The sequence below is a fragment of the Hordeum vulgare genome, chromosome 6H (assembly GCF_904849725.1).
Source record: "Hordeum vulgare subsp. vulgare chromosome 6H, MorexV3_pseudomolecules_assembly, whole genome shotgun sequence".
Taxonomy (NCBI): domain Eukaryota; kingdom Viridiplantae; phylum Streptophyta; class Magnoliopsida; order Poales; family Poaceae; genus Hordeum; species Hordeum vulgare.
This window is the reverse complement of record NC_058523.1, coordinates 396,956,940-396,980,130: the sequence shown is the minus strand read 5'-3', so window position 1 is coordinate 396,980,130 and position 23,191 is coordinate 396,956,940. Positions and strand designations below refer to the sequence as shown.

At 43.5% G+C, this 23,191-nt stretch overlaps 2 protein-coding genes across 3 annotated transcripts; one reads left to right on the top strand and one right to left on the bottom strand.

Annotated features, from left to right (window-relative positions):
* The first annotated feature begins 8,555 nt into the window (after positions 1-8,555).
* Positions 8,556-12,350, top strand: LOC123402255 (NAC domain-containing protein 7-like). Of its 2 annotated transcripts, none has more exons than XM_045096150.1 (5): positions 8,556-8,974; positions 9,216-9,324; positions 10,544-10,724; positions 10,895-11,166; positions 11,261-12,350. In XM_045096150.1, exons 3-5 carry the CDS (start codon positions 10,565-10,567, stop codon positions 11,897-11,899), a joined length of 1,071 nt encoding a protein of 356 aa, XP_044952085.1. In that variant the 5' UTR covers positions 8,556-8,974; positions 9,216-9,324; positions 10,544-10,564; the 3' UTR covers positions 11,900-12,350. The 2 variants fall into 2 exon arrangements, with proteins under 2 accessions (XP_044952085.1, XP_044952084.1); XM_045096149.1 differs by having other exon boundaries at positions 8,556-9,110.
* LOC123402257 (thylakoid lumenal protein TL20.3, chloroplastic) lies at positions 12,311-18,261 on the bottom strand. Its single transcript, XM_045096151.1, has 6 exons — positions 17,871-18,261; positions 17,745-17,774; positions 15,700-15,806; positions 15,218-15,252; positions 13,486-13,614; positions 12,311-12,896 (listed from the first exon to the last, which is right to left on the bottom strand). The coding sequence occupies exons 1-6, from the start codon at positions 18,179-18,181 to the stop codon at positions 12,705-12,707; spliced, it is 804 nt and encodes a 267-aa protein (XP_044952086.1). The 5' UTR covers positions 18,182-18,261; the 3' UTR covers positions 12,311-12,704.
* Positions 18,262-23,191: the final 4,930 nt, after the last annotated feature.

Sequence of the window (23,191 nt, the reverse complement as noted above, 5' to 3'; positions counted from 1 at the left end):
CTCGGCCCCTGTCGACCCTCCTCTGGGCGATGTATCCTCTTGCGTCGGGCCTTGGATCATAAGTGTCACCGACCGAACGCCGATCATCATGATGTCGGGGGCCGTAGGGCGCACCCCGCGGAGGGGTGCGTGAACGGCGACGATCTTCGGGATTCATGGAACGGCTGCCTCCCCTGTGTCGCTGATGAGAACCGGGGTTGTGAACTGACCGATGTGTGTTCGCGCGAACAGAACTATTGTGGATCCTGTTGTGCGACTGGGAGACCGCCGAGTTTTGTTGTTGCACCGTGTGCAGCAGGGCACGGATCTGCTCCATCCCTCTGCCAGCCTCTGAATCAGTCGGCTGGAGGGAATCGGCTATCTTGGCGGCGGCAGCCAGGTTGAGGACGGGTGTGCGGAACACCTCCACGTTGCTCTGACGAGTGCACCGACTGGCAGAACGGCGGGGCTGACGGCGAGCGCCGGATGTTTCACCGACCTCGTGCTCGTTCCAGCCGGTTTGGCGAAGACTTTCATGGGAGTTGGCCATGTGCACTTCGGCTGCAGGCCCGCGACCCAAGTACTCGGAAGGAAACTCAGTCGGAACTGAGTCCGAGCGCTTTCATGGGAGTTCGCCATGTGCACTTCGGCTGCAAGCCCGCGACCCAAGTACTCAGAAGGAAACTCAATCAGAACTGAGTCCGAGCGCTGGGACGGCGCCGCAACTACAACCGACTCGAGGACCGCCACTTGTGAAGACGCGCTCTGGCGCACCTGGGCGTGTTGCACCCAACGCTGGAGCCGCGGACGGCGAGACCGCTTGTTGCGGCGCGTGACGGGGGCGAAGGTCGACACCGGAGCCGACTGCTGGAGAAGAAGGATGCCGCGGGCGCCGGCGCGGAAGTGCGTAGCCCCGCGACTGGGGAGCGCCTCGACGTCGAGAGGAGCATCCCGAAGCCATGCCGAATCATCGACGATGAAGGAGAGAGCGCCGAAGAGAATCTCATGACCCACGCACAAATCTCCACTGGACGACATGATGAAAAGATGTAGTCGCAAACTCGCCGAAAGTCGCTTAGACGCCTGCCCCACGGTGGGCGCCAACTGTCGTGGGTATAAGTCTGATAGTAGATGTATGGGGTACAAAGGATGGGAAGAGCCTTAGCTACGGCGAGGTTGTATGAGTTCAGGCCCCTCTACGGTGGAGGTAAAAGCCCTACGTCTCAGTGCTCTTGGGAGCTTGATGTCAAGTGGAATATGGATTACAGTGAATTGCTAACCCCTGCACCAGTGGGGAAGGGCGACTTATATAGAGTGCGCTTCCCTTCACAACGGTTCGGTGCGCAGGGGTGGAGTAGTGGCGATTAAATGTCTACGTTACAGGTAACGTATGCCTTAAATGCTAATAAAGGTACATGAAAACGTATGACCGTTGCCCTCCATGGGGGTTACGATGTACAGAGTGGAATCCAGTCGGTAAGTTTGATACACTCCGAATGCTCATCTCCGACTGGATGATGGAGGAACCGTCACCGACTGGATGATGGGAAGTCCTTAATTCAGTCGGAACTGACTAAGGGCCTTGTCCCTTATGAAGGGTAGTCCTTGGGTAGGACCTATAGGCCAGGCCTATGACCCTACCCTAGGACTATAACCCCATCAAGGAGGGAGAGGGAGGTCTGCCTTGGCCGCTCCTCCAAGGAGCAGAGGTTCGGCCACGCTAGGGAGGAGTCCACCTCCCACAAGAGAGGTGGATCCCTTCCTTTTAACTCCTCTTTTGCCTTATCTCTTTATCCCTAGCCGCATGGGCCTTTAGGGAAGGCCTTGGCCAGCCCAATAAGGGCTGATCCGCCTCCTCTAACATCCCATGAAGTCCTTTGGTCGTCACACCCCTCCCGGGGGTCCTCCGGCACCCTCCCGGTACACTACCGATGAGCCCGAAACTTTTCCGGTGACCAAAACAGGACTTCCTATATATCAATCCTTACCTCCAGACCATTCCGGAGCTCCTCATGACGTCTAGGATCTCATATGGGACTCCAAACAACCTTCGGTAACCACGTACACTAGTTCCCTATAACCCTAGCGTCCTCAAACCTTAAGTGTGTAGACCCTACGGGTTCGGGAGACATGCAGACATGACCGAGACATCTCTCCGGCCAATAACCAATAGCAGGGTCTCGATATCCATGTTGGTTCCCACATGTTCCACGATGATCTCATCGGATGAACCACGATGTCAAGGATTCAATCAATCCCGTATGCAATTCCCTTTGTCTACCGGTATGATACTTGCCCGAGATTCGATCGTCGGTATCCCCATACCTTGTTCAATCTCGTACCGGCAAGTCTCTTTACTTGTTCCGTAATACATCATCCCGTGTCTAACTCCTTAGTCACACTGAGCTCAATATGATGATAGATTACCGAGTGGGCCCAGAGATACCTCTGTGTCACACGGAGTGACAAATCCCAGTCTCGATTCGTACAACCCAACAGACACTTTCAGAAATACCCGTAGTGCACCTTTATAATCACCCAGTTACGTTGTGACGTTTGATACACTCAAAGCATTCCTAAGGTATCAGGGAGTTGCACAATCTCATGGTCTAAGGAAATGATACTTGACATTAGAAAAGCTTTAGCAGACGAATGACACGATCTAGTGCTATGCTTAGGATTGAGTCTTGTCCATCATATCATTTCCCCAATGATGTGATCTCGTTATCAATGACATCCAATGTCCATGATCAAGAAACCATGCTCATCTATTGATCAACGAGCTAGCCAACTAGAGGCTCACTAGGGAGACATTGTAATCTATATATTCACACATGTATTACTGTTTCTGGTTAATACAATTATAGCATGAATAATAGACAATTATCATGAACTCGAAATATAATAATAACAACTTTATTATTGCCTCTAGGGCATATTTCCAACATAGCAAAGGAGCCCTCAATGGCGGTTGTGGATGAAGTGGTTGGGGAAGATGATGGTAAAATTGGCAATGTGCTGGTTTCACACGAAGACCAAGAGGTGGGACGGCAGCGGCGGCTATGGGTGTAGCACGGGTGACAATGGAAGAAGAGCGGCGATGGCTGATACTTGTGAACTGTGTTGAGTTTTCCCCGAAGAGAAGGGGATGATCTTGTTGGAAATATGCCCTAGAGGCAATAATAAATTAGTTATTATTATATTTCCTTGTTCATGATATCCTTTATTATCCATGCTAGAATTGTATTGATCGAAAACTCAAATACATGTGTGGATACATAGACAACACACTGTCCCTAGTGAGCCTCTAAGGACTAGCTCGTTGATCAAAGATGGTCAAGGTTTCCTGACCATAGACATGAGTTGTCATTTGATAACGGGATCACATCATTAGGAGAATGATGTGATGGACAAGACCCAAACTATGAATGTAGCATATGATCGTGTCAGTTTACGGGTACTGTTTTCTGCATGTCAAGTATATGTTTTTATGACCATGAGATCAAGCAACTCCCGGGCACCGGATAAATGCCTTGTGTATATCAAACGTCCGACGTAACTGGGTGACTATAAAGGTGCTCTACAGGTATCTTCCGAAGGTGTCTGTTGGGTTGGCGCGAATCGAGAATCGGATTTGTCACTCCGTGTGACGAAGAGGTATCTCTAGGGCCCACTCGGTAATACAACATCACAATGAGATTGCAAGCAATTTGACTAAGGAGTTGGTCACGACATATTGTATTACGGAACGAGTAAAGATACTTGTGGTAACGACATTGAACTAGGTATAAAGATACACACGATCAAATCTTGTGCAAGTAACGACATTGACTAAGGAGTTGCTTTGTGTTCAATATCTTTGTTGCTTGCCAAGTGTGGTCTATCATGATTTTTTATTTGGCTACTATTTTGGTGCTGGAATAAAACAATAAGATTTTTCGTGATATGCAGGGTACGAGGGTAATAAAAATGGTATCTCTACCTTCGCATGGATGAAATGAAAATGTCAACTAGAAATTCCACCTTCTAGTTTTTAGTCCACCCATTCTAAAATATAAGGCATGCTTGACTATTCACAATCCCCAATGTCCAATTTTGACTACAAATTTCACTTATAAAATATTGAAGGCAAGTAGTGTAGTACTATTCAGACGTTTTCTTTCGAGGATAAAACCCCAGAATACTATTATTACTTGCTAAATCATTATTCGTCAAAGGACAGTGCTAACTTTCGAACATCCTGATTTTAGCGACACATCCGCACGACTCGCTCCTACCTGATCTCTATCATCTCATGCTATTGAGCCTAATAACCAACTAACCCACCTTTCGTTGTTGTCTATTGTATATAAGCAACATTATTTGAACCTTTCTTATTCCTGTCATATCAGGAAAATAATAAAGATTCGTTTGGTAACTTTGCATGACAAGCGTGATAAATATGGTACGAGCAACATGATAACTATACCATGATAAGGTTGGTAACTATAGTACGAGAAGGTTAAAGCATGGGGCAGTTATAATGTATATTGTGCGTATATCACCTTGTTACTAACACGGAAGTTATCGGGGGTATGTTTTCAAACAACCCACCCCGGATCAAAGTTAACATGTTTGTGATTGAGTTATCAGTTTGGTTGTGCGCATGTTACCATCCTTTTTATACATAATTTACCATGTAATTTTTTGACACCCCCCCTCCGCAAGTTAAAAATAGTTACCATGTCTCGGCTAAGTAAGTTATCAACGCTGATGTGTGTAGATTACCATGCTAGTAGACATGAGTTACCAGGGGAAGGGAGGTTCAACAACTTTTTCCCCTAGTAAAAAAATTACCACATTTTGGCTAAGTAAATTATCAGCTCTATTATGTGTATACTATGCGTGTAGCACCTTGCTATTAACACAAAAGTTATCGGGAGTATGTTTTCAAACCAACCACCCCGGATCAAAGTTACCATGTTGTTTGTGGGTGAGTTATCAGTTTGGTTGTGCGCATGTTACCATGCTTTTTATACATAATTTATCATGTAAGTTTCAACAACCCCCTCCTCCTCCTCGGCTCCGCAAGTCAAAAATAGTTATCGTGTCTCAGCTAAGTAAGTTATCAACGTTGATGTGCGTAGATTACCATGCTAGTGGACACGAGTTACCAGGAAGGGTGGTTCAACAACTTTTTCCCCTGATCAAAAAATTATCACACTTCGGCTAAGTAAATTATCAGCTCTATTGTGTGTATATTACCATGTTAATTTTTCATATAAGTTACCGGTGTATGTTTGTCAACAACTTTTTTGGGATCAAAAGTTATCATGATGTTTACGCGTGAATTATCAGCCATGATGTGCGTGTATTACCATGTATTTACACAGAAGTTACCGAGAATATTTGCAGCAGTTTTTCCCAGTAACAAAAGCTATCAAGATGTTTGTACGTAAGCTAGTAATGCGTAAATTATCTCGCTCATTACAGAGAATTTATTTGGGATGTTTCAAAACAAACTCTTTTTTTTGTGACACATGAGAAAAAGATCATTGTTCGAATTTTGTGAGCGGGACATTTATTTCTCTAGAAAATGTTCGTCATTGTGAAAAATGAAAAGTATAGCATGATGCATCAGTCATTTATAAAACTCGGATCAAATGGTTTTGTCCACTGCTCAAGATAGGCACGGTTGTTTTCCTTTTTCAATCATTTAGTAAGATATAAAATCAGGCCCTGTTTGGTTAAAAAGTCCTAGGACTTTTTTTTAGTCCCAACTAAAGAGTCTCTAGTCCCTACCTGTTTGGTTCCAATGACTAAACATAGGCTAGAGGTTATTAAATGACATGTTAAAAGACCATGTTACCCCTAGTAAGGTACCAAAGGTTATTAAATGACATGCTAAAAGTAGGGGCACTGTTGGAAAAAGTTCCAAAAAAGTCCTAAAAAGACCCTTTCATAGGGACTTCTTTCTTTAGTCTCAAATGCCCACTTTTAGTCCCTAAAAGTCCCTCTTGTTTGGTTTAGATGAGACTAAAAGGGACTTTTTTTAGTCTCTACACCAAAAATTCCCTGTAAACAAACACCCCCTCAGGTATTTTGTGTAAAAAAAACTAGATCGGAAAGTTAGCTCAGCTGGTGGCGCGTCGTATACTCAAACAATAGGTCGCGTGTTCGATTACTTGTAACACCCCATTTCTTTACTTGTAACACCCCATTTCTTTTCTTTTCACGCATGAGACTGAAAAGAAAGAGGATCGAGCGGTTTATCAACGGGAGAAGATCGTCCGGATCTGTTGTGATATTTTAGTCGACTCGAATTTAGCATTCTCGTTCATAAAAATATATTAGTGGTCAATGTATTAAAATTTTGACCAACTTGTGTGCCTTATATTATGGAACAAAGGGATATATTTGAGTACACCGTTTCTATTGATGCATTCTCACCGGCGATCGAGCTTGCTGCTTATCCAAGCATTAGGATTGATCTGGTGGCCTGCTCTAGAGAGCTAAGAGTAGCTCAGCTGCATGCGCACGTGAGACATATGAGAGGCCGCCGGCTTACGTCAATGTTCTCAAGAGATCGGAACGCGCGCCGCATGTGCAAAACTCCATCTTTACAACCATCCACATATGTTGTTCGATCCTAGCTTTCACATTTGCGTGCGAACAAAGCGCGTGCATTGTCGCCCTGTGGACCACACAACTAAGCGCGCACGCGCGCCAACAAATACATTCATCAAGCAGCTAGGGTTTTAGTATATCGAACTGGCCACATAAGTAGCACTTGATTTTGGACGTTAGCAAGCTTGCTCGGGACCATTGCCGACGGTTTATGTACACGAATTTATGATGAAATAAAATTCTTCAAAAAATACAGGGTATGTATGCATGCATGATGCAAATCTTGTAAGGGCCCAATCATGGAGTATACCCTTGTGTTAGAAGTTTTTGTGGTTAGATCATTACAGAAAATAGACGGAAGAAACCATGTTCATTGAAGAGGATAACTACGGACACTCCTTCTATGTACTAACTCGACATAGTACCGATTCAAATTACACACATGCCTAACTTAAACATCTAACTTTACTCATACACTAGGTTTAGTGGTATCCCTATATACATAATCGACACTAATTTCAACACCTGGTATTTATAGTTAATTGGAAGTGTATAGTGGGAGAGGCTTTGTAGCACGTAGGTGTGGAGGACGCAACACCGTTTTTCTTTTGGCATTTTTTGTTTTTGTTTTTCATACCTTTTAAACCAAAAGTCCAAATTAAGTTTTTTTTATTTGTGTTTTCTGTGACAAGTGCTTTTAAATGGGATCCATTTTGAATACGTTTTGATGTGTTTTTAATATTTTGTTATAGTTTTAATTTTTGAAACTTGGTACGAGCGGTCTATAGTTCTAGAATCTGCGACCAACCAAATAGTACGTAAGCTTTAAGTTTCAACTCTGAAACTGGATACAAGCGACCAACAAAATTATAAGTTTTATAAGTTGCGACCGACAAAACCGTAAGTTTCTAAAACTAAAGCTTAAAACTTGTTTTACCCTTGTGCGGGTTTCAAAAGAAAGGGTGCATAGTTACGCTTTGTAAAGCACTCCAATTTTGGCAAACTTAAGCACATGACTACATGAGTACTGGCCTCTGGTGTATGCATGCATACGAATATATACTACACTATGGATCAAATTGGTAGGGTTGGAATCTTCCGAAACTTGTTTGCCCTTCCGGAAAAGGAATGCACACTTACTACGGTGGCATGTGGAGCCAGCCAGCACCAGTAGACACTAGTCCAGTGTTGGGGAAGCTAGGAGGTAAAGGTAGCTAATGATCAGGTCTAGCCCACGCCAGACCACCGGCCGCCATGGCCTGACTGTTCCTGCCGGCCGGCATCGGCGTCGGACGCAATCTTCTTGTTGCTTCTTGATTTTTGTGTGCTACTCCAGTACCTAGGAATAGTCTGTATGTCTGGTGTATATATCTATACTGCTACTAGTGACGCCTGCTAAACTGTGGAGAGAGATTGATCAGCACATGCATGCAGCTTTCGCATGCACTAGTTACTCTCCTAACTTGATTTGACTGTGGAGAGGGGGTAGGATATTTGGCTTTGATGACACTGGATTTTCATTTGGAGGAGGGTCGCCATCAAATTATACTACCTAGGTCGGTTCCGAAGTGGGTCACCATCGACATGGAAACGACTGTGGGACCAACCAATGTAATTAATTAATTCTGCATATTCATAGTGCATGTCGACCCCACTTCGATCTGTAGGTTAATTTGATTTGAGTGATCTGAAATAAGCTCCACACCTCCACCCTGGGACTGCTCCCATGCTAGTCTACCATTTGGTGCATGTGCCATTTCCGGGGGAGAGAGAGATTAGTTGTAGCGAGAGAGAGAGAGAGAGAGAGTTGTAGTGTTGTTGACTCCAGCTCCCATGAGTGGCTGGCAGTGGGCCGGCCGTCTAGAACGGCACCATATATATGGGGGGAGGCAAGGCAACCCCGTAGCCCCCGTTACATTTCACTCCACTCCACCCCCTCCCATCTCTGCTCCATCCTCTCCGGCCGGCCACATCTGAGACTGACTGAGAGAGACGCCTGCATACACGCCAGCACGAGCAGCGCCGGGCCGGGCGATCGATCGGACGGACGGCGCCGTAGGCCGTAGCGGGCGGTCGCTGTTGGTGGCGGGTGGAGGTGGTGGCGGTTACGGTGGAGAAAGGCGAGGGCGCGGGGTGGCCAATTGGGAAAGGGCACCAGGAGATCCAGGGCTCCCCGGATTTCAGCCAGACTTTGCCCGCAATCCATCCGCCCTTTCCGCCGGTCGGTGTCCCATCCGTGCCCGCGCGTGTCCCTCTCCCCCTCCTCCCCGGCGAAAGCGAGACGACGGAGCGACCCAGGCCGGGGGCGTGCCTATATAGCTTCCTCTGCATCAACTGCGTGATCAAGCCCAAGCTGCCTATAGCTAGCTACGAGCTACGAGTTGGTGTGGTAAGAGGAGCTATATACCCTCTATCTATATATATATATATATTATTCTTATTTAGCCGCCGTCTCTTGCTCGCCCTGTGCACGCGAGGGCGGTGCAGCCTGTGTATAAATTCGGGGCGCTTGTGGCACTCGTTGGGTAAAGAGCGCCTGCTCTCTCTCTCTCTCTCTCTCTGGACCGATCGAGCCATCGAGGGTACGTGAGAGAGGTTGCCAACTGATCAAGTTGGTTGTTCTTTCATAGGCGCAAGGAGAAGTACTTACTACACGAAGGAACTGCAAAGACCGCGCTCTGATAGGCTGGGACGTGCGCTGCCGCTGATCAGGCTTCTGTTCTTCCTCTAGTGCAATATGTAAGGCCCATCTCTCTCTTTCTCTCTCAATGAACCGACTTGTAAGGTTTTTTCATTCACATGCATGCATGCAGTATCCTCCTTGCGTTGATTATCTCCTCCACATGTTTTCAGCAGTTGAAGATTTCCAAATTTGTTTTTGTGCATTGTTGGTGTTTGTTAGCATTGCGGACCTGTGGTAGTGCCGTATATGAAGTCTACACATTCGGTTGATCCTAATGAGTCCCTCCACATGGATTCAGCTACAAATGCACTCATTTCGAACCTGCAGTTAACTGTATATATATCCACCTGTACAAAAAAAATCTTTAATATTTTTGCTTCTCTCTAAATGAATTGGGTTCGGTGTGGTACCCTTTTCGTTTCATCGTCCGCTGATAATACTTGTTATTTTATGTAGTACCTGCGTTAGTTTCGTATAAAAGAAAATCCTCTCATGGGAAGAGGAGGTTTAAGTGCATGCATGCATAAATTCTGATAAATTTTCAGTGCCAAAATGGACATTGTATATCTTGTTTAGCCTTTTTTATGTGTTCCCATATTAATCCCATGTCATACTACAAAAATATTGTTTGAAACGTCGTATTTTGTTCATACGCTAACTCATGTAATATATCTTTGGGCTGAAAGGTCCATATACATGTGTTCACAAATCTTAGCTTCCTTGACACAAAAGTAACCTAGCAAGACATTGAATTAATCAGGTTATCGTATGTGCGATGAAAGTATGACACTTTTTATCTACTGTCATGATTGCTTGCTTTTTCCTGAAATATCATCAATCCCATTGAAATGGAACAAAAGCTTCTCATCCAGTTGTAAACGTAATATACAGGTAGTGTGCCCATCTACCAAGCTTGGGTACAAAGCAACATTTTCACAAGAGAATATACATAAGAAGCTAACTAAAAAGAACATTTGTTTTATTTTGTTTTGGGTGGGGAACTACAACTGAAGCATTTTTTTAACACAATACAATCCAGATGCTCACATACATGGACAACCTAAACGTCCCGTTTTGTTTTGTTTGATATATTTACAATGTGCCCTAATTGAGCTTTCTGCTTAAAATTTTGTGAGAAAGCAGTGTATGTTTTCTTTTTGAGAACGAAAGCAGTGTATGTAACAGGCACACTCTTATACTACTAGTATATTATTTGTTCGGAAGAGCTTATGTGCAATTCAATCTTATTACTGTTTTGTTTTCCTTGTGATGCAGTCACGCTGATAGCGGAATAAAATGGACACTTTCTCCCATGTTCCGCCGGGTTTCCGGTTCCATCCTACTGACGAGGAGCTCGTCGATTATTACCTGAGGAAGAAGGTGGCATCAAAGAAGATTGACCTTGACGTCATAAAGGACGTCGATTTGTACAAAATCGAGCCATGGGATCTCCAAGGTGACAAACTACTTCCTTCGTACCAAAATAATTGTAGTTGGAGAGAACTACTCCTCAACTACAATTATTTTGATACAGAGAGAGTAACAATCAGCAAATTTTTGTCATCCCATGCAAACATGGATCACAAACTGAACTCATCCCAATTAATGGTAATTTTGTCAAAGCAGAAAAGTGCAAGATCGGTATGGAGGAGCAAAACGACTGGTACTTCTTCAGCCACAAGGACAAGAAGTACCCGACGGGCACCCGCACCAACAGGGCGACGAGCGCCGGGTTCTGGAAGGCGACGGGGAGGGACAAGCCCATCTACACCAACCACTGCCTCGTCGGGATGAGGAAGACGCTCGTCTTCTACAAGGGTCGTGCGCCCAACGGCCAGAAGTCGGACTGGATCATGCACGAGTACCGCCTCGAGACCAACGAGAATGGAGCCACGCCCGTACGTAATTAAGTGTTCGTCGTTCCATCCTTACCTTACCTGCGTGTATCTCACTTGCTAACCATGGATATTGCTGGTTTGATCGATCCTTCAGGAGGAAGGATGGGTGGTCTGCCGGGTGTTCAAGAAGCGAGTCGCGACTGTGCGGAGGATGGCAGATATGAGCTCGCCTTGCTGGTTCGACGACCATGGGACTGGTGGTGCGTTCATGCCGGACCTCGACTCGCCGAGGCAGCTCGGGTACCAGCACCACCACCCCCAGAACTTGGCGGCGTACCACAGCCAGCCGCAGCAGCAGCAGCATCTGTACCACTGCAAGCCGGAGCTGGAGTACCATCACCTCCTGCCGCAGGAGGCCTTCATGCAACAGCTTCCTCATCTGGAGAGCCCCAAGCCTACAGCCAACATTGGCCACGGCAGCAGCAGCAGCAGCAGCCTACCGTTGTCCACCAGCAACCACCCCCTTGCGCACGACGGAGCCTCCAGGTTCGCCGCACATCAACCGCAGATGGATCATGCGCTTTACGCCGGTGACTCATCGGCCACAGACTGGAGGCTCCTCGACAAGTTCGTCGCGTCTCAGCTGTTCAGCCATGACGGTACCAATCCCAAGGAGCAGGCCACTCACCCCAATCCGGCTGTGCAGGTGTTTCAGGCTGAGAACAGGCATGAACAGGCCTTGGACTACGCTTCGACGTCTGCTGACGGAGGCTCGGCTCATCTGTGGAAATAGCTTGCACAAGCAAGCACAACTCCATTGGACACCCTACACAATTTATAAAATCCAGATCTGATCTAGTGTACAAATATAGCCGGCCATGTATGCCATGATTTATCATGGTATATATATGCGCGCACACACACACATATATATACATAATAAATATGTAACCGAAGTGGTTATGTAGTAGTAGTAGTATCTATTATTTGGTATCAGGTCTCTGGACCTGATGCTAATAAGGTAGCCAAAAGCTGAGGCCAAGGGGCTACAGTGACTGACTTGACCATTTTGTGAAAATAGTCAAGCTGTTGATGGGCGTCTATTTTGTGCAGTCCATCACACAAAAACGGCAGCTAAGGTCACTGCCGATGCACCAACAATGTTTTATCAACTCTATGCATGTATCATGTATCTCTCAATTCATTGAAATGGAATGGAAAGTTTATTTATTGACCAGGAAAAACATTACACTTGTCAGATAGCTAGGATGCACTTCAATGAAGCAATGGGCACTTCTTTTTTACAGTAACAGGTGCATATAATATGCCATGATACATGTACAATGTTTACACAAAGGCATCTAATATTTATTCAATGTCAATACTTCTACGTTCCCCAGCATACCTCTTTCCAGAAGATTCCCTAGTTTAAATGATTCCGTTGCAATAATGTCGCAACATGGAGAAAAGAAGATGGAACGGCTGGATTCTCTGAATTTCTGATTCATTCTGCTTTATCTTTTACCCAATCTTCAAATTTTCCATATATCTACAGCATTAGGTGCTCAAATTTTACTGTATACTGGATCAATCCTCGTTCACTTCGCATCACACAAACCACTAGCTTCATCACAAAAACCATCACGGTCCAGAAGTTTAGGCGGCGGGGCACTTAAAAGAGGGGATGAAGGGCTCCCATATGCATTCCGGCGACTGTTACCACACCCAAGGCTCTTCCGGGTGCTGACTCCAGTTATAGGATTGGTCCCGCTTGCATATTTGCACAAAGCCTACAGTTGAGAATTATCAGAATTGGCATCGTCTATTTGTGTGCCTATTATAGCTATATATATATATATACACACACAAAGAGAACTCATGAAAACATTGAATTCAAGATGGACCCTGAAGATCAGCAGAGTATGGTGATGCTTTGGTATATCATAGTTTGGTGGAGATTCTAAAATACGGAACAGCATTTTCGTCTAGTGCATTCAGAACTGAGTTTATTACTCGGTGGACATACGAAAAAATTTCAGTTTATTCAACAGACACCTTTTATTTACAGTTGATGGGCCAGCTCTTACAAACTAGAGACACCAATCCAATAGTAAGATTATTTTTTTCGAGAAAACGCAAGAGATTTTGCGTTTCGTTGCATTGAACAGATAGAGTGTGGTTACAACCCTCCTAGGAGAGCAAGAATTCGTAGAGCATAAATGACTGTAACACTTGAAAGCAGGAACGAAAGGAAAGATGCGTCTGGAAAAAATGATGTGCTAAACTGCTTATCACGGAATCATGAATTTACAAATGTTGTTTAGGTCATAAACCTACATGGCAGAATTATGCAAAAAATACTGGAAAGCAAATATGTACCAGTTTCTGTGGTAGGTCAATAACAGCATCGCTGAAGTCAGCACCTTCAATGGTTGCTCCACCGAGATCACTGCGTGTAAGGACAGTCCGCGAAAGCACAGCATTTGTGAGATTAGCTTCATTGAGAACCTGCCAAAAATATTCAATGTTCAAATTTTCATTAAAGGTAAATCTGGCATTAAATTATTTATTGGACAACTATCCCTATTGCAATTAAAACAGGAGCAAAGGCTCCAGTGGGCGGCATCAGTGAATGGGTCACTGAACTTGACTTCACATTTGCAAGTCTGACGATGTATATGCATGCATATAGCACTAGAAGTATATAAGAATCTCTGACTGCTCTGGCCAAAATGTATGCTTCACTACTTTTCTTTCACATCCGAATGGCAAATTCTGCATGTGCACAAATGAATACATTCGCACGCTTAATCCTTATTTGTACAAGCCTCTAGATGAATATGAATCCACTGGGCAATGTGCAACAGGAGCTAAAGTGTCCACTCTTGTGTGAAATTATATTTTGTTCTTGAAAAATATTGGCAGGATAAATGCATGATCATTAACATTGGAAACATCAGTTTTATGTACAAAGAAAGAGACAAAATTAAAATATGCTGATGGCAGGCAGCAGCGCAAGAGAACAATCACTGTAGCCCACCCGACAAGACCCTAACATTAAATTTGGACTGTTGAATGCTCTGTGCCAGTGGTTGGCATCCTGCTTTATGAGAAGGGTGAAAGAGTTGTAAGTCAGTTTCTTGGTGATCATGGTTTGTCCCTTCAGTATATTCAATCAAGAGTAAGATAATGCAATATTGGGATCTATTTTATTGCTTGTTCCGCATTTTCCTAGAGTATCTTACCAAGCATTAAGTAATGGTGGATGAGAACTTGGTGTTTAAATTGCCATCACTGAGGCTGCCCAACTTAGAACTTTATTCCATACTTGTGTGGCGACAACCAGTGCATGAGGATTGATGTTTATACTTCACTATGGCTACTGATCATAGCAAGGACAAATTGGATTATTTTGGCATGCTGGTCAGTGTAGGATTTCTGCTGTAAGAATGTTATTTTGGAGATGAACCAAGTCAAGAATTTGAATCTTCTTTACACATTAGCTCTCCTGATTGTCAGTGTTAAACCTTAGAAGTTTACAGCTGGACTCGTCTGACTATTCGTTACTAGACTCTCAAGACACTCATGTACACTTGAATATCATAACCAAAAAATGCAGACAGGGATAGAAAAACACACATGAGAACAGAAGAGATGGCGAAGCAGCAGTTCCAGAACACCTCATACATATATAGAAGCGGAAATCCTAGTACTAGACCAAAAGACATATGATCATATTGACTTTCTTAGTCAGCAATTACATCATCAACCAATTGTAGTTTTCCATTCTAAAGTTCCCATTTCATCAGTCTTGTATATTTCTTTATTTTGAACAGGAAATGGTGAGAAACACCACTTGAAGATAACATTTATTCCAGTCTTCTGTTCTATGACTATTCAGATAATTAGATATTTCTGTGCTGTTAAAGTTGGCACCAACAGTTGGGTTCTTACTCTGACATATTGCCTTGCCTTAAATTATAAAGCAGTGTTATCATCGTAATAATTCATTACTACAGAAAAATATGATACATTGATCGAAATATTAAGGTTGGCATGGCAATTTATTTTTGAAGGACACATCAAGCTAAAGAACCCATTCTGGTTTTACCATGCGATCCATTAAAGTGTCACTCAAATCTGCACCTGCACAAAACCAAGGCAGCAGTATTGTGAAAATCATTTCATGAACATCCACATGAGAAGATTTAAGTACCGCGTGACAATATTGATTGCAGACAAAACAAATAAAGTCACAGAGAACCCTAATATAACTTTCCATGGCCAGTGGCTAAGGATTTATTAGTACCATAGTGATTCAACTTGGAATGGAGAAAAAGACAATGAACTCGATAGTTAGCTTTCTTCGCTGAGTTTATACTCGGAACAAATAGTGGAGTTGCTTGTGAGTGTAGTAGCTAAAGCGATCTAAAATATCTCTACTGAAGTGAAGTGTTCTTCCTGATGAGACACACCAGAGGACCACTGACGACTATAGAAAGGTATTAATTATGTGGACTGAGGACATTGCACATATCAAGTATAATAACCTTTGGGAGGACGGTTAACATCTCCACAAGAGAGAACACTTGCCTGTGAAATTCGCTCTGAAAGCAACAGCCTTTTCCATATAGGCACCATTGAATGTGGAACCACTAAAATCTGATTCCCTCATATCAGCAGATGTGAAGTTCGCCCGCCTACATTAATAACTGAGGTCTTAGGTAGAGGCAAAACGATGAATAGCAAAACCTACTATTCCCTCCGATCCATATTAATTGACGCACACTTAGTATAACTTTGTACTGAAGTTGTACTGAATGTGCGACAATTAATTTGGATCGGAGGGAGTATTATTTCAGTTATCCGTGCTGACAAAAAAAGTTAAGATAAGTATCATAATAACAGCTAAATTGTTTCACTAAACACAGCTTATTGCTGCAGCTCATATTATTTTTCTCGAACATGCATGTAAATGCACACCATTTGGATTTTGATGCGGACTTCCAGTTAATTTAGTTGAACATTTGGAACGCCCTTCCTCCATTATAAGCAAATTTTATAGAGAGAGGTCACTAGAAGGACAAACGAATTGGCAAGACAGACAAACCAATCACCAATGTTTCAGAATGCACCGTCCACCTAGGCTCTAAGGTCCAAAGAATGTGACTTTCCACCGACAACACGAGTATGACGATACAAGATTGAGCAAGATAGCTTCAAATACATTTTATAGAATACAGTATCTTAAAAACAAGGATGTCATATTTGGGGTGCACAAGTATCTACTCTGAAGTTTTCTGGGATGCATAAATCTATACCTATACCTATATATATATATATATATATAATAATAATAAAGAGGCTATTGCTTCCGTCGGAAAACCCACTGCGGCATTTTTTTTAAAAAGCCCCTGTAATTTTTGTTATTCAACCCACGCTCCATCATTTATCTGCAACGTAAAAGGAAAAAATGATTCGCTGCAAAAATTACGCCCATACGCATCGCCTCCTCCCGTCGACCCTGGGCCACCCTGGCATGTGCCCAGGCCGCCGCCGCGGCCGACCTCAACCGCCACCCCGCCTCCGCGGCCGTACCTCTCCCCGCTCACTTCCCCCGTTGCGGCGCTCGAGCGCATCGCGTCGACCCTTGTCCACCCTGGCGTGTGCCCAGGCCGCTGCCACACCACTCGTCGCCGCGGCCGACCTCAACCATCACCGTTGCCGATCTTAACCCACCCGCCTCCGCGGTCGTACCTTTGCCCGCTTACTGCCCCCGTTTCGGCGCTCGAGCACAACTTCTGGATCAAATCAATGCGACAGCTATAACGACTTGGGATGATGCGTCTGCTCGATGCAGAACGGCGGCGGTGCGGCGTAGCGAAGTACTTGCAGGCGGAGGCGGCCTCCATGGCTCACACGGGGAACTCCGAGGTTATGGCGCGGCAACGGCGACTCCTTATGGACAGATAGAGGCGCCTAACCCTTGCTCCCCTCACCGTATCCCCTCCTCCGACAGGAACTCATCATCTGGTGAGATCCCCTCCCCATGCCTCCAACCATGTGCCAAGCACCGGCAAGAAATTTTGTTTTGTGGGAATTTGTTTGCTGATGAATGAATGTATTGAATGTAAGATTGCATTGTTGTAGAGAGAAAATGGAACACCACCTTGAGTTTGTCATCTGATCCCACATTCTCTACCCCATGAATGAAATAAGATAACAGTCCATTGATCAATTCACGTAGCCTCTTTGTTTTGCTTTGCTTGTCCCGCTCAATCTCTCATCATGGTGGAATTAACAATGGACAGATTGATTTCTCAACAAAATAGGATAGGACTGACTACATTAGTTAGTTAGCTTATTATTTTAATAAATCAAAATGATTATAAAAAGATTAAAAGCGTGTGGTATTTTTTTCCCCGTTGCAACTCACGGGCCCTTTTGCTATATGTATACTTCCGTTTCCAAAAAAAAGTACACTTCCACAAAAAGAAGTCACAAAACAAGCAAAATAGAATGTTACTGGGAAACTTCATTTTTGGAACTTCTATTTGCTTCATTAGAAAATTACCTGCCAGCAGCAGATACAGATAAGTTTAAGAATGGAACTTTTAAAAAATAAATTAGACACCAACCTGAAGTTTTCGTTAACATGCACAGTGTTTCTGCAAAACCACATAAGAGGGCAGCATCAGCGACCCGGTGCAGGAAAACGAGCAACTGGGAACAAGAGACGGAAAGATGCAGGTGGCGCGTGGTACTTGAGGTCCGCATTGCCGAACTGCGCGGCTGAACCGATGCCGAACTCGCCCCTCTGATCCGCCTCGTACTTGTTCAGATCTGCGTTGGCAGGCATCGCTACGACTACGGCAGCCGCGAGGGCTGCAGAGACCGCTACGCGCCACCTCGGCGGCGCCGGCGACGTATTCGACGCATTGCCGCCGCCGGAGCGGTCGGTGGTCGCCTGGCAGGAGATGCGCTGGAAGCGGCGTGAACGACAGCGCGTGAGGGAAGCGGGAGCCTTAGGCCGAGCAACGGTGGCGGCAAGAGGGGAGGTGGAAGCGAGAGCCATGGCGGATTAGAGAGGTGGGTGAGGTGGGGAGTGGACGGATGGTGGCTCGCGCGCGAACACGTAACGGGCGGCACAGCCATCGGACGGGGAACACGGGGAACGGGGAGTAAAATCCAGTGGTCGCACATTTTTGGGCCCTTGTATTTTTGACCACAGTCGCTTCCGCCTTACTTCATAAAAGCATCTTCAATACCGGCGCTAAATAAACGTCGCGATGAAAATTTATCTTTTAACGCGTGCCTAATCAATAATTAGGATTTACCGGACGCGTAATAAGCGTATACAGCGCCTGGTCTGAATTGTCTTCGCACGTTGTGTATTTGATGTGCCCGCTTTCGCGCGCCGCACACTCAAACGTCCATGTCGCACTCTCTTCGTCGCGCCATCTTCGCCTCGTCCCGCGCCGTTGTCGTCAAATTGACCCAATGGACGCCCGTGCTGGCACCCCTCTCACCCCTTCCTACACCCGCGACCCCAATGTCGCCGCTGTCGTCGCCGCCGCAAACCCTAACGCGGGGAGCTTTGGCTTCGCATCTGCCGTTTGGATTATGAACTTGGTTGGATGATGTTGTGGGCATGAATTTGAACTTGTGGACATGAATTTTTTATGTCATCGTGAATTTGTTTGTCTGATTTAAATTATGACATGTATTTGTTTTGATGTTTTGAAATTCATTTCTTGTCCAAAATGCAACATATGGCAAGCGTCGGCTGCTCAAGTGCGCTGCATTTTAGCGCGCCTGTTGGAGCTATGCGTACGCGGTAAAGTCTACAGCGGCCGCCGGAGCCAGCGCTCTCCGTCGTGCCAAAACAGACAATCGACACGCTACAAACGCATTTTTTACGCGCCGCGCGTTGGGCGGTTGTTAGAGATGCTCTAGCTTTGCCATTTCTCTACAAATAAAAGCACATCTTTCTTTTATTAAAAATATGAAAGGACATTGTCATTGGCCCGCAACTTCTACATTATGTTCTTATTAACGGCATCCCATGCTTGTATTTTACGCGAAAACTATATCTCGCTTATAATCGGTCAATTGATCTTTCCTCTTCAAGGCTTGGATTGTCGTTTCAGGATCCAATAACGGTGTAAGTTTTACATCTGTAAAATTCCCGAGCTGTATTCCAAATGAGTGCTTGGTTCACCGTTTTTTCTTGTCGCCTGTATTTCTTCTCACTCCTTTTCTACACGATACACTTGTAAAAATATTACAGACCAGCAAAGGCCTGAGTCGAAATCCGGTTGTGAGAACAAGAGGAAGCGCCGCGAGGAAAACGGAAGGCGACGACCGTCGATGCTGCGTTGCTCTTCCGAGCGATATACACGACCACCATCTTACCGATCATGGGTGCTCCTCGCCGTCACCGTCGCTGCAGACGACGACACGACGGCGCCGACCACCGGAGAAAAGCACGTCCGGTCGTGCTCCTTCATGCAGCAGACATCGCCACCTCGTGCTTCGCGGTTCCACCGTCTTTGTCCGGCGAGCTTCCTCCGCTAGGCTGTCCAAGCACTGGTGGACGTTAGAGGGTGGCAGGGTCAGACTACAGGCAGCTGACCTCCCGAGACGTGGACGAGGTGACGTACAGATGTAGCAACGACGATAGCTAGCTCTGCGGATGCGACAATGATAACGAATGACAGTTTGTATTGTTTGATGTCTCGCCCACACAAAGGTTTATAACCGGATTTGGTTACAAGTGTATTAAGTGTTGGCTAGTAAAATATACCTGTAAAATGTTTACAGGGGTATATATTCCAGAGCTCCCAAGCGGGACCTCATGTAGATCTGACGCACCTGGATGTCCTGGAGCACCATAATGCCAATGGGCTAGAGCACCCGATATTTTTCTTAGCGAGATGGTATCTCCCGTCCCCTGAAGCGCCGACACGTATGGGCCAGCCCAGTAGCATGTTTCTCTGTTATGCGTTCGTTCGACCAGTCCAATCATTGCTGTGTTTGATTCTGTTTTTTTTCTCTTTTTCTTTCTTTTTTATTCTGTTTTTCTATTTCTTTGTCAGTTTCCTAAAAAAATGTTGTACTATGTTTTTTCGTTCTTTCCCCATTTTCTCTGGTTTTCCTTTTTGGCCCCCCCCCTTTTTACAGCGGTTTTCCTCTGGTTTTCTTGTATTTTGTTTTTTAATATTTGCTTGTTTCATTTTCATTTTCTTCGTGTTCTTTCTACTCAATTCAACATTTTCTGTATACATTAGGTACATTTTTATACACTTCTAAAAATTGTTAAATACATGATTAATATTTTTCCCAAATATAAGTTTTGATGCCTATTTTATTTTTCATACACATTATATATTTTGGGATGCATCTAAAACATTTTATATATGGTTAAAATTGTTTAAACACATTATTAACCTATTTTTCAAGCATGTATTTGATGTATTTGTTTTCCTGCATATTATAAATTTCTCTTATAGATCAGGAACATTTTTATACCAAAAACTATTTTTTAATACATCATTACCAATTTTTTTAAATATGTTATTTGATGTCCACTTTTTTAAATACATGTTCTATATTTTTTATACATAAGGACGTTATTTTATACATGTGTAACATTTTTCGTATTCATGTTTTGATGTCTACATTTTTCATACACACTGTACCTTTTCATATATATTATCATTGTTTAAGAATTCATCATATTAATCAGTTAATTGGTCAGTTCTCATCGAATGACCGAATCGAATAACATCTATTCATTATGTTAACTTGCAAGGCCGATTAGATGGCCTATCGGATCGATTAAATGGTATGTCAAACCGATTAATTGGTTGTTAGGCCTATAAATCGTTGTTGGCACGCTAACTTGTGAGCAAGCGAAACCCAATTATTTGGCAAATGACCCCTCTTAGCCCTTCTGTTCCTAAATAGCTAGGGTTCAACCCTCCACCAACCCTCTCTAGCTCCTTTCATCCTCTCCCTACGTAGACGGCGACTCGAAAGGTCTTCGTCAGCGCGCCGTTGCTTTCCCCGCCACCCCTTGGTGTCGTTGCTTTCTCTTCTCCTTCTACGCGCCGCTACTCTCCCTTCTCCTTCGTGACCTGCCACCTCCGTCAACCGACATGTTCAAATGCCCTGCACGACCGCCATCACCTTCCCTCCGTTTGTCGCCGTCGTGTGCTAATCATCCCTTGGAGTTGAGTCCCATGCGGAAATAAGCAAAAAAAAGTGTAGTTTTATACATGTTTGTTGATGATTTTTTGACGCACACATGAATGATTGTTGTTGTATACATGTTTGTGATCTATTGAGAAAACAAAATGGTTCCATTTTCTTCATATTTACAATGTAGATTTTTTTCATACAAAATTTGATTCTATTGAGTTCAAAATTAGATTGACTAATGCTAGACCCATTAATCCAGATAATAGCCAATCCATACATTAATTGCTATTCCTAAACCGAGCGAGCAGCTACCAGTTAACGAGTTTCTCAACATTGTACATTAAAATAACATTTTCTAAATACACAATTAAAAATCATTTCATATTTTGATGTCTATCTTTTCATACACGTTATACATTTATCATACATCTTGCATATTTATTGTATACATCATGATTGTTTATACCTGTTTACACTTTCTAAATATAAGACTAACATTTTTTTATAGTATGTTTTATGTATACAGAAGAAAAATAAAATCTATACATGTTCAACATTTTTCAAATACAGTATTCATATTTATAAAGAAGTTCAAATTTTATAAAAATGGTCGTGGTTTTTCCAAAATGATCATAAATTTAGAAATTGTTTCCATTATTAAAATTTGTTCAAGAATTTCAAGAAATGTTCCCTTTTTTGGAAATTATTTGTTCTTGTATTGAAAACTTGATCACTAACTAAAAAATGTTCTTGTTTTTTGAGTAGTTGGTCATGTACTCTAAATTTGTCCGTGTTGCAATTTTGTTGGGATTTTCAGAATTGTTCTCCATCTCTAAATTTGTTCGTGATCTAGAAAACTGTTCCCATTTAAAAAAATTGGTTATAATGCAAAAATTTTAATGTTTACAAAAATGTCCAGACTATTAAAAAGTGTCCCTTTTTTCAAATGATGTTCGTATTTTCAAAAATCTTCAGGAATTTTAGAAAATGTTCTTGTTGCTCAAAAATTGTTCAGCAATTTTTTTCCCTATTATCAAAAATTATTCAGAATTTTAAATACCGTCTCACAAATTCAAAGATTGTTTGTGTTTTAGAAAGTTCAACAATTCAAATAGAGTTGCCACTATCAAATTTTGTTCTCAAAGTTATATAAGTGTTTGAGTTTTTCAAAAATGTCTGGAATTTCAAAAAATGCTATTCACTTTTCAAAGTTGTTCCTATTATCAAATTTTTGTTCTCAAGATTCAATAATTGTTGCATTTTCATCAAATGTTCAGGAATTTCAAAATTCTTTCTTTCAATAATTGTTCACGTTTTTATTTTATCTTTTGAACATTTGAAAAGTCGTCTGAGTTCTTCAATGAATTATCATAATTTCCACATAAAGTTTGAAAAAAATAATCAAAAACCTGTGTGAATTCCGCTGTGGAATTAGTTCTTATACTATCATGCTCCCCTTTTTACACGAACATTTGTTAGCTTCACTGGTTAGCTGCTCTCGTACATAAGATGGAGGTCCAAAGTTTGTATCCTAGCCAGGATTTTGCGCGCTTCCTTTTTCTTTTTAACATCATTGTGCTACTATACAACAAACATGCGTTCTCACTACAATGCCCGCTATTGGATCGGCCCAGTTGCGGGGGTCCCTGTGTGCGTCGCGTGACTGTTGAAAGCAAAAAATGTTGCATAGGAGCTCCCGCTGCAAAGATCTCCTATTTCGGTGCCTTTAGTGCTAGGTAGGCAACATGGCGCTCATGTGTTGTTCGCCTACGCGTGGCCACACAAGGGCCAATGGTCCCTCGTGTCGCTTAACTCTTCGATCGTTCTGTTGTTTTCAATTGCTCGGGTTGATGGTTGATTGGCCAGCCATTTACCAATCAAT

What these genes read in the sequence shown, in the direction of transcription:
- LOC123402255 (XM_045096150.1), top strand. Translation starts at nt 10,565, where the DNA reads ATGGACACTTTCTCCCATGTTCCGCCGGGTTTCCGGTTCCATCCTACT. An exon ending in CGAGCCATGGGATCTCCAAG is followed by an intron (nt 10,725 to 10,894) that starts GTGACAAACTAC and finishes TTGTCAAAGCAG; the next exon opens with AAAAGTGCAAGATCGGTATG. An exon ending in ACGAGAATGGAGCCACGCCC is followed by an intron (nt 11,167 to 11,260) that starts GTACGTAATTAA and finishes TCGATCCTTCAG; the next exon opens with GAGGAAGGATGGGTGGTCTG.
- LOC123402257 (XM_045096151.1), bottom strand. Translation starts at nt 18,181, where the DNA reads ATGGCTCTCGCTTCCACCTCCCCTCTTGCCGCCACCGTTGCTCGGCCT. An exon ending in TTCGGCAATGCGGACCTCAA is followed by an intron (nt 17,775 to 17,870) that starts GTACCACGCGCC and finishes GTGGTTTTGCAG; the next exon opens with AAACACTGTGCATGTTAACG. An exon ending in CATGTTAACGAAAACTTCAG is followed by an intron (nt 15,807 to 17,744) that starts GTTGGTGTCTAA and finishes TTATTAATGTAG; the next exon opens with GCGGGCGAACTTCACATCTG.